This window comes from Beta vulgaris, chromosome 9 (assembly GCF_026745355.1).
Source record: "Beta vulgaris subsp. vulgaris cultivar EL10 chromosome 9, EL10.2, whole genome shotgun sequence".
In the NCBI taxonomy this organism is placed as follows: domain Eukaryota; kingdom Viridiplantae; phylum Streptophyta; class Magnoliopsida; order Caryophyllales; family Amaranthaceae; genus Beta; species Beta vulgaris.
In genome coordinates, this window is record NC_079210.1 from 7,785,139 (window position 1) to 7,796,379 (window position 11,241).

Consider the following 11,241-nt stretch of genomic DNA (forward strand, 5'->3'; position numbering starts at 1 on the left):
TGAAGTGATATTGGCGAGTCGATTGTGATTGGTCCAGACATGATTCATGAGACTATTGAACAGGTCAAGCTGCAGAAAATGAAGGCGATGCAAGATAGACAGAAGAGCTGTGGTGATAAGCATCATCGCCATGAGGAGTTTCAGGTGGGAGAGAAGGTGTTGCTTAGAGTTTCTCCTATGAAAGGAGTGATGAGATTTGGGAAGAAGGCCAAGTTGAGCCCTAATTTCATTGGCCCGTGCGAGATTTTGGAGAGAATAGGAGAGGTGGCTATAAATTGGCGTTGCCATCAGGTGTTGTTCGTGCGCATAACGTATTTCATGTTTCTCAGTTACGGCGATACATTAGTGACCCTTCACATGTGCTACACCCAGAGTCTCTCCAGTTAGATGATAACATGACTTATGAGGAGTTTCCAGTCCAGATTCTAGATCACAAAGTTCGAAAGACTCGCAAAAGGTGAGACAAAGATTGTGAAGGTGTTGTGGTCAAACCACAACTCGGAGTAGTCTACTTGGAAGTTGAGGATGCAATGCGTCTTAAGTATCCCCATCTCTTCACTCAGTTAAATTTTTAGTTACGAGGACGTAACTCTATTTTAAGGGGGTAGAATCCATAATAATTATATGAGTTAGTGTTGAAAGTTGTTATGGTAATTAACATGTGATTGAAAAGATTCTGATAAAGTCTTGATGTGTTTGACGCACTACTTGTTACCGTATGAATATTCCTACATCCTTATGATATTATAGAGTTTGTAATTTTGATTCATTAAATTTATCTATGAGAAATCTGAAAATGCAAGTTGAGGTTTTATATCCCAAGTGTATTAGTAGTTGGCTAACTTACATAGTTTATGAGCTGTTTTCATAAACAAGAGTATGAGTTTGCATCATTTGAGTAATACTTTAATTTTTGGGACGAAAGGGGGTAGATTGTAACACCCCGTATTTTTAGACCTGTTTTGTAATTACTTATATTATTTTAGTTTATAAAAAAAATATTTCAAAACGTGTTTTTATTAAATATATTTTATTTCCCACTTATTACCTTACCTTAGAATAAGGGTCAAAAGTTAATTCCTAAATTTACTAGGTTAAATACCCAATACCTATCATATACTACTAGTATTATAAGGAGACTAGAAGAGAGAAAGTAGAAAATAGAAAGAAAAAAAAGATAAAGAAGGAAACTAAAGAAAAGAAAAGTAAATGAGTGTTCTACTTCCTAATTTCTAAGACCACGACCTTTACCTTCTTGCTTGGTCAACTTTTGCTTCCATCACCATTAAAAATGCAATCTTCTTTATCAAACCTACTACTTTCATTATAAATCATCACCACACCGAGATCTTCACTCATTTTGTGGACAATTTCGAAGAGCAGAAATAGTGTTTTAGGGTGCGGTTTTCGGGTCGAAAATCAGGTCAAGGAGACGAAATTTTGGGTCTTTTTACACTCTTCTACATTCCAATTACTTTATTAATCAAGCAAGGTTCTTTCCCATGTTTTAGTTAGTCTAATATTATTAATAAGTGTGGATTTATAATTGTTGTGTGGTACTTGTGAGTGCTTATGTCTAATTTATATTCTAAGCAACTAAAATATGTTCAATTGTTTTATTTCCCTTTAATTAGATTGCACAGTGGACTTGCATTCCCACCGAATACAATGTCAATAGGTTTGATCATATTGTGTTTTCTTCTTTAGTTATATCATCCAAAGAAAAAGATGTTATTTGTTAACTTATAATCAAATCACTAGCTAGATTATATCATGATCATAATGAGAATAGTAGTATAACATACTCACCTTTCTGCAGTTTGTTGGTAATTTAATTAGACTCGTTTAAGTTATATGATTTACCATTAAGGTACTACGGGTAAGCTTTAACTAGTTGTATAGTTATTATTCATTGAGTTAAGTTAAGAAGTTTTCAGAATTAGTCCAAGCTCACTAACAATGTAATACCTTTTTTTTTTTTGTTAATTATGTGAAGTATAGTCAAGCGACTTATACGATGCTATTATTATATTGTAGATTGCGGGTTCGTAAAAGAACCTTTGTGACTTGAGATTGAGATACATTGATTGTGATTGCTACTAAGATAAGATTTGTTACTATGTTTGTACAGATAAGTTTAGAAATAGTTTTACATCGTTTTGGAAATTTGTTGGTAAGGATGAGATGTTCTTTATGATTTTTATATATAAAGATTGGAGTTGTTCTCGATATTTTATTGAAAGAAGTTTATGAGTTTTATATTAAAAGGAGGAAGTCCCCTCATGGTTACCAAGTTTAAAGAAAAATGTGGGATTGCCGGTAAGCAGCATTCCTCGAGTATGGAAGTATGTTGAGTTAACAGTGCGTGTCTCAACCGTTTATTTAGTAGTTGGGAGTATATTGATCAATACTCTTGTCATTTGTCTTCCTTCTTGGTACGTTATCAAGTTAGGGGTATGCATACTAGGGACTTTGGTGTTTACCTTATCTAGTGAGCCTAGCTAGCTCATTGGAATTATATTACTTCCTACTCACAGATTACGAAAGGTTATATTTGAAAGTTTTACAGAATAGTTCAGAAAGAAAGAAAGATTGAATTTGAGTTTGTTAGAAAGTTAATATATTATATATATATATGATTTGTACAGTTTTTAAATGAATTTCTAAGATATTCCTATGCATCTTATAGCCTGCACATTGAATAGTTTGTTTTTTTTTTTATTATAGTATTAAATCTCGCTCACCCTGTGGCTGATACTGCAGTGTTTAATGTGCAGGGACTTGAAGATAGTTAGCTCCGGTTGGGTTAAAGAATGCGTTGGATTATCCCTTTTGATTTAATAAGATTTTTAAAAAGATTTTTTTTTTTGTTATCTATTTGACTATAAGATTTATATTTTGATTTATAATAATTAATTTACATTCTATTATTTGGTCTGTAATAATTATTTAAAACTTATTGTTTATTATTTCAATTAGAATCATTAGCCTTGCGGTTATTATTACTAATTATTGCGGCGTAATAACTTTGGATTTTCGAGATTATTTATTATAAAATATTTCTTGAAGTATTGGAAATTCAGGGTTGTTACAATGACTATGTGTCTACAGTAGTCCATGAGTTTTTTGCCTCTATTTGAGGATTTTTCCCAGGTTAAATTGTGTGTCCATGTTTTATTACTTTTCTTGCCACGAATTTCCAACTCTATTTATTTTTCTCAACCTCAACATCTTTAGTGTGCTTCTCACAACCCCAACAGAAGCAGCAAATTAAAAAGATGAAAAAGTAAAAGACCTACGTGCTTTATCGTCTTTGATTCTATATGTCCAGCATATCAGCATGAAGTCGATCACAAGGTGCAAAAAAGCTGATAGTAAACTAGACATGGTTATAAACAGACTAAACATTTAGTATAAAGTTTTTGTGGGGAGAGACAGTAAAGGATAGTGACAACCACATATCGAGAAAACAAGATTAATTATCTCTTAGACAATTATCTAACCTCTAAAGTTGTTATATTTTAACTATATTGGGGTAATACATAATCCAATGAAACTATAAGATAGTGCAATTATCTGGCCAACATATGAGTACTATTCAGTGAACTTATAAAGGAATCCTCCGTACAACTCACCATTACTTTTTACTTAATTTTAGTGTAACATCTTAGGGAGGTAATATTCAGGCCGTATAGATTCCACCTCAGATATAGGAGTAGTTGACTTTTAATAATCTCTCTTTCTTCTCCATCCTCTAGTCCAAAACATAAAACCCTAAAACCACCAAAATAATACATCAAGATCATTCTAAGGTCACCCTTATTTGAGATGATTCATCAAGATCAAGTGGCCTTCCCTTGTTTTACCGCTTCCGCCGTCGCCGTCGCCAACGCCCCTAGCTACGACGGAGGTGCTGAAGGATCCCAGACACAGTTGATGAGGTCCCTATTTTACAACCTGTTAACCTTGAAACAGAAGGTTAACGAAGTTGAGTCAGTTGCTATGCAAGCTGCGTGTCATAGTGAATATTATGGTCAACCAGTTGATGAGGTCGCCTCGTCTATGGCTGTATCTAGCCTGGCTAATTTGATGCAAGAAATCGTTCAGACTGCCTCGTTTATGATGCTTAGCTGCGAACAAATGGCCCTTGTGTCGGTACAAGCATGTAACAGTAGTGGCAGTAGTACTACTCATATGCGTGCGGATCAGGAGTCATATTTCATGCAAAAGCCTGATGATGGAGTACTTGATATTAGTGTTGGCGCGGTTAATAATCAAGGATTTTTGGGTGGAGATGATGCTTATAATAATTGGTATACACATGAGACAAGTTACAACAACAATTGTGTAAGAGTGGAAGGCTCAAGATCAACAACGACGAGGACGACGAGCACGACCACGGCCACGGCCACCACTGTGGAAGAAGAGGGGAGTGTGTACCAATACCAAGCAAGCAATAACATGAATCAAGAATCGGAGGTGTTGGAAGAGGCTTATGATGTGGTGGAGCTAGAGGCAGCAGATTTGCTAGCGAGGTATCTTGTTAACAATGTTTTACAAATTATAGATAACATCATAACAATAAGATGAATGAACTGATAGTATAAAACATGTCACTACGATATTAGATAGTAATTACTAAATCAAGGTCACGTGAATTCACGTTGTTTCTTTAAGTTGATTGGCACTATCATACGAGATACCAAGTTAATGAACAATTGTCTCCTATGAAAATAATGAATTTCCTCTTTGGTAAATCACCACTACTATTACTAGGGATCAGCCTACACAATTTATCCCAATAATGTAATGTAATGTGAATTAATTCATGTTTCATTTGTTACCTATAAAGGTATGTGAGAAATAGGATATATCGTTTTTTCCCATACATGGTCCCCAACATTTTGTCCTACACCTTTGAAAGGAATCCATATAAAATGACGTGGTCCATATGAAAACCCACATCCTTTATGCTTTGATCTATGGGAAAATATAACCTTTACATGCAACACTCTTTTTCAGAAAGCATCATCCAAATCGTACATACATACTAAATATCATAATTTTGTTGTACAAAAAATTATTGTGATTTTCTCATATACACCTAAACTTTCCTATAAGGTACACCCACTATTGCCAAGTATGTGGTAGAGGGTTCAAGAGAGATGCAAACCTTAGGATGCACATGCGCTCTCATGGAGTTCAATACAAGTCAAGTCTCATTAGCAACCCCATGAATAATAGAAGTGAAGAAAGCAAGATGACGACGAAGAAACCATGGAGGAAATATTCTTGTCCTCAGCAAGGATGCAGGTGGAATAAAAACCATGTCAAGTTTCAACCTCTCAAATCGATTGTGTGCGTGAAGAACCACTACAAGAGAAGCCATTGCCCTAAGATGTTTCTATGCAAGAAGTGCAATCGAAAGCAATTTTCAGTCCTCTCGGATTTGAAGATGCATGAGAAATACTGTGGGAACATCAAATGGCGCTGCTCCTGCGGTATCACTTTCTTTCAAAAGGATAAACTCATGGATCATGTTGCCTTGTTTGCTGGTCATTCGCCTTTGAGTAAGCCTTTGGTTATTAATTCGGATAATACAGTTGATAATTACCAGCATGGAGGAGTACAGTAGAAATCTATTTGCATAACAGGTAATGAAGCTTGTCTTAAACCCTTCCTTTGTCTCAATTTTAACCTCTTTGTTTCTTACATGAGATGTTACCTTTTTTTTTTTTTTTGTATGGATGTGATACAATTTTCAATCATTTCACCTGCAAAACATGTTACTAAAATCAAACTTTATAAAGTTTGACCTCTAAAATCTAAATATGAGATAGGAGATATGGACTCGTTATTTGTGTTCCGTTAAGGTTTGATTCGAATTAAACGTTTGGTTTAACTTGAATAAATTTTGGATTTCGGCCACAAATCATATTAGGATATATAAACTTATTATATTCTTTTTCGAACAATAAACTAATTATAAAGATCTTGTTACATGGAAAATTTACCCCCATAACCCGTCCATCGATGCGATGTGGACCTTTATCACTTACATTCATAGTTCTTCTGTTTTTTTAGTTGCACCATTTGCTTTTTGACATTAGTCGAGATGATTCTTTGAACGTTAATATCTTTCATTGTTTATAAGTACAAATTATAAAGAACCGATATTTGGAAGCCTCGTATTGAGACAAATCTAACAGCATCTCACTCGACTAATTTTTTCTTATATAATGATACAAGATAGCTTAACAAAGTTGGTTGATAAATAATATCAAAAACCAAACGGTGCAACTAAAAAAACAAAAAAAGTATTAATAATAGGCAAGTTTTCTTTTCTAATACTAGTAGGCTATAAAAAAGCAGTTTGGTGGATATTTGTTAAATTCATTCAAGAATCATAACCTTCTATTGATACCATGACAATAAAGTTACGGAATGCAATAAAGTGAACTGGCTAATTTGAGAAAATCTATAGTAAACCTGGGTGTATCATCTTTGTACCATGAGATGGTACACCCAAGACTATTTTTTCCTTATTTCTCATTTGAAATTATCAAAATGAGTAAAATTCTACTTATTTCTAATCACTTCTATTCATTCGTCCCAATGAGAAAACACTTTTTCATAATGAGCAAACTTTTTCGCTCATTTGCTCAAATGAACACAAGTATTTGCTCATTTTGACACTGCAATATAGATTTTAAATGTGAAACTTGAGTCTACCATTAATGAAGTCTAAAACATCACTATTTTGTTTTGCCATTGATGAAACCCAACTTTCGTAAATCATATTTTACAGTCATCAATTTGATTAGCCATGAAAAGAAAAACCATAAAGGAGAAAGAAATTTGGATTTTCGAAAGAATGGAGGAGAGAGAAATTTTGAGTTAAAAGAAACAACACAGGTAAGATAAATCTAAAACTAGTGTTGACTCTTAAATCATTTTTTGCATTATCGATCATTAATTCAGTCCTTAAAGAATTATGAAAACTCTAATGTTGACTCTCAAATCTAAAATTAATTCTACCATTGATAAAATTCAAAGATCCAATGTTGTTTTTGTCATTCATTGATTCCAATTTAATGAAGGTCATTTGGATGAGATAGAGAAACAATGCAGGATAAAAATCTAGAGGTGATAAACAACTGAGGAGAGTAACTTTCATACACTTATACCAAAAAACACACTCTCTCATTTTTTTTTTTTTTTTTTTAACAAGAATAATACAAATTTTGCCCATTTTCTCGTAATAATACAAATTTTTGATTATTTTTTAATAATACAAACTTCTGATCAAAATTCCTCGACTAGGGTAATACCGGTTATTAACTTGTTGTAGGAGGTAACAAGTTGAGGTTGTTCAGGTGGGTGGGGGGTTAGAGGAGGAGAGAGGAAGAAAAAAGATCATTTTGTAAATTTTTTTTGACCTGTTTTATAAGTTATGAGTCAACTTGATCTAGTAGAGGAATTTTGATGTGAAGTTTGTATTATTAAAAAATAATCAAAAGTTTGTATTATTGCAAGAAAACGGGCAAAAGTTTGTATTATTGTAGTTAAAAAATCCTTTTTTTTTTACTTGCAACTTTTGAGATTTTGCATCATTCACTTGTTTGCCTTTGACTATTTTTAATGATTTATATATAAAAGCAAAATATAGTCATATGGAATCTTGTTAGATTCGTCTCAATTTATATTTTCACCATATCTAATTTTTAAAATTTTACATATCTATAATTAGAGATATGAATGGTTAAAGTTATGCATTGGTAAACGTGACATTCAAAAGGTTGCAAGTAGAAGAAAACGGAGGAAGTACTAATTTTCAAATACATCTAGTATGTGGAGCCTTACGAGCATATTCATCATACACCCGAGTGTACTATGTGTATGGTATACCCAATACTATTTTTTGTTCATTTGCTGATTTGCTTATTTGAAACTCTTTATTTTATGTATATTTTGCTCATTTGGATGATTTTTAATAAGGGATGAGATAAAAAGTAACCTTGAATTTACCATGCTCACGATACACCCTATTAGGAGCCTTAACATCAAGTATAGAATAAAAATCCTTTTAACATCATAAAGAAATAAAAGGATTAGTTCACATACCATACAGAAAGCCAAAGACTTACAAGACAGATTTGTCAACGTATGAATTCATTTAAAAATCGAAACATTTTCCGATTTTCGTTATCAAATATGTAACTGGATTATACCTTCTATTCTTTAGACTTCTCGTGAGTGATGCTTAATGCGATGTGTTTTAGATTTGGATATTGTTGTTCAACTTGAGTGTTTATTATTGGTTTTCTACAATTAATTTCGATGAGAGTTTTCTTGTTTTTATTATATTGTTTCTTGTTATATATTCACCTTGTTGATTTTATGATCTGAAAGTAACATTTTTTGGTTGTTAAATATTACAGTAATGGCCCATGTGACATGTGTGTAAGGAAACTCGGGGATGGATCTACAAGCATATAATCATATATGATTGTCGATGTACAAAAAAATTAAAAGGATTCAGCTTTCTTCAATCCACAAGAACTTATCAGATTGTTACATCAACATACCATGAAAATATGTCATGGGCAATGCATTAATAACATTTCTTTTTGTCTTGTATGAAGATAATTTTATTGTTTGCATTGGTTAACAAATGAACTTGTGAAATCTGTTAAATCATGTAATTGATTGGTAACAAATGGAATTGTGGAACCTAATTAATGTGACCGTTTGATCGAGTTGATGGTTTAAAATTTTAAAAAATCAAACTTAACTTGATGGAAAGATCTTATGCTTTATGTGGATAGAAGTAGCTAAAAAACAATGTTGGATCAATGGCACTAATTATTCCCTTACATGAGGTCAATGGGTTCAAACCTTAATTCATTCATTTACTGAATTGGAACATGACTTAAATGAAGTGCATGCCCTTCAAATGGTTGAAGGGTAACATATGAAGCTAGGACAGCATCACATCATGTATCGTCTACACATCTTCATAATAGTATTACTAAAAAATGTAATAAAATTGATAGAAATATTGTCAACTATGCACATTACACCATTTTTAGTTTAAATATGGATTAATTCTTAACCGTCCGAACAATGAACGCATCATTTTTTGTAAAATCTGTCCCAACAAGTCAATGATCTGCTACAACAGGTAAAACGAATTTTCTCTAATTTTTTTCCAACCTCTCATTTTCTCTCTCCTCTGGTCGGTCGTTGGACATTTCTCCCCACCCTTGTGGCTGTTGCGCTATGGGCTCGCCTACCCCCAAAACAGCCCCTCCCCCTTCGCCACCCCCTCCCCAACCCCAAACTCGCCACCCTCCTCTACCTCCTTCGAAACCCCCTTCCCTTCCCTTCCCTTCGAAACTCTCCATCAATCTCGATAAACTTCTTAACAACAAGAATAACAACAACAAGAAGTGCATAAATGATCTGGTTAAAATGAATCGTCATAATAAATAATTTACATGACAAATGAAACAATAGAAGTAATAAGTGCGTAAATAATAAAGAATGATAGTAAAGTGAAAGTGATGGTTGAGCACAAGAAGATCTTCTTAAAAATAAGCGTTGTAAATATAGGAATCACTTGTCACTAACCCCACTATTTAATGAATAGGGTCAGCCGGCTTGACATTAACCCGATAATTTTAATTAAATTGTTATTAATATTTTCTAGATAAATTTTTTAAATGCTAATCCTTTCAAGAAGCATATATTTTAATCAGTTTTGATAAATGCAATTCTAAGAGCTAACAATGAGCATTAGTTTATAGATTTATGGTAAAACATGTGCAGGTTGATCGATGTTATTAAAGCTTATTTATGTTTTCACTTTAACTTCTAAATGCAGTCTTAAAGATAAAGCTAAATCTATTATTTTTCTAACTAATTTAAAAGAGTAGAAATGGGTCAACTTTGTATGAAAAACCCCAATTCTAATGAGACTCTTTAATTATACTATTAAGCTCATATTGACCCACTTTAATAATGGGTCAACAAAACTTAACCCTAATCCACTTTTGTATCATTGTGTGAGGTTAAGGTGTGTGAAATTTATGTCTATGTCAAATGCCAATCACATCAAAAAAACTTTCATAGTGATTTGACCATTTAAATTTATGGATGAGAATGCTCGATAAACACTCAACCTTTCAAAAATAAATGGTTATTAATTTTTTTTTTTAATAATCATGCGAAGTTATACTTCTTTGGTTATATATAAGTTGTAACATCTCCTTTGTTTGAAAATTTTACATCAATTACGAAATTATCCCATTTGCTAATTTATTTCACTCCATCTACCTCATATCACATGGGTCTCCGTCTTTTATCAATCTTCTATTTCTCTACTCTTCACATGTAAAAGAAGAGCACCTTTCTCTAGAATATAGAGGCTTTCTTTTTCCAGCTTCCCCATTCTTTCTTATACCACCCCCTATTTCCCTTATCTCTTACAACCTTCAATTTTATCATTCGAAACCACCCCATAATTATTATAAACTCTTCCCCTTGCTAAACCGACTTTCCCTTTGCATCAATGGTTAATGTTTTCATTGATCATATCAACTACCTAAAGGAGGGATCAACAAACGGGGCCTGTTATATCCTACCAAGTAGGGGATATTTAACCGGCCGACGTAGTATCTCACATTGTTGTTGTAGGGGGATTCAAAGATTATATAGATTTCCCTATGGCTCAAATCCAACATTGGATCTCTTCATATTTGATGAAAAACGAGGGAATTAAAGTTGAGAAGTCAGGTAAAACTTTCTTCTTCTATTGTACCAACGTAGATGATAGAGATGATCTCCTTGCTCAAAAAAATGAGTGTTTGTAAGGTTCTAAATTACTTTATATATGCTGGGTTTCCAAGTGCATCCTACAGAGTTTTAATTTCGCCTCTTGCCCTTTGTGGATTAGAGTTGGAGGAATCCCTCTTACATCAAACCGACCACATGTCACGGAAAGAGCCCTGCGACAAATGGTAGAATCATTTGGTATAATGAGGCAACTCTTGCGGAGGGGCCAAAGGAACTTATTCGAGTAAAAGTATATGTTGAAGTAGACAAACCCTTCATTTTGGGGTATTTCTATTAGTACTTGAGAGACCATATTACAAGTGGATCGATTTTAGGTATGAAGGTGTTTTTGTATTCTATAGGATTGGCCATAAAACATCTAAATGCAGGTTTGGAAGAAGCTCA

General features: G+C 33.3%; 1 protein-coding gene across 1 annotated transcript; it reads left to right on the forward strand.

Moving 5' to 3' along the window:
- The first annotated feature begins 3,744 nt into the window (after positions 1–3,744).
- LOC104884360 (protein SENSITIVE TO PROTON RHIZOTOXICITY 2) lies at positions 3,745–8,727 on the forward strand. Its single transcript, XM_010668999.4, has 3 exons — positions 3,745–4,535; positions 5,122–5,654; positions 8,442–8,727. The coding sequence occupies exons 1-2, from the start codon at positions 3,829–3,831 to the stop codon at positions 5,633–5,635; spliced, it is 1,221 nt and encodes a 406-aa protein (XP_010667301.1). The 5' UTR covers positions 3,745–3,828; the 3' UTR covers positions 5,636–5,654; positions 8,442–8,727.
- The last annotated feature ends 2,514 nt before the right edge of the window (positions 8,728–11,241 follow it).

Excerpts from the sequence above, each read along its gene's own strand:
- LOC104884360 (XM_010668999.4), top strand. The coding sequence starts at position 3,829 with ATGATTCATCAAGATCAAGTGGCCTTCCCTTGTTTTACCGCTTCCGCC. Across the intron at positions 4,536-5,121 it reads GCAGCAGATTTGCTAGCGAG|GTACACCCACTATTGCCAAG; the intron begins GTATCTTGTTAA and ends CTTTCCTATAAG.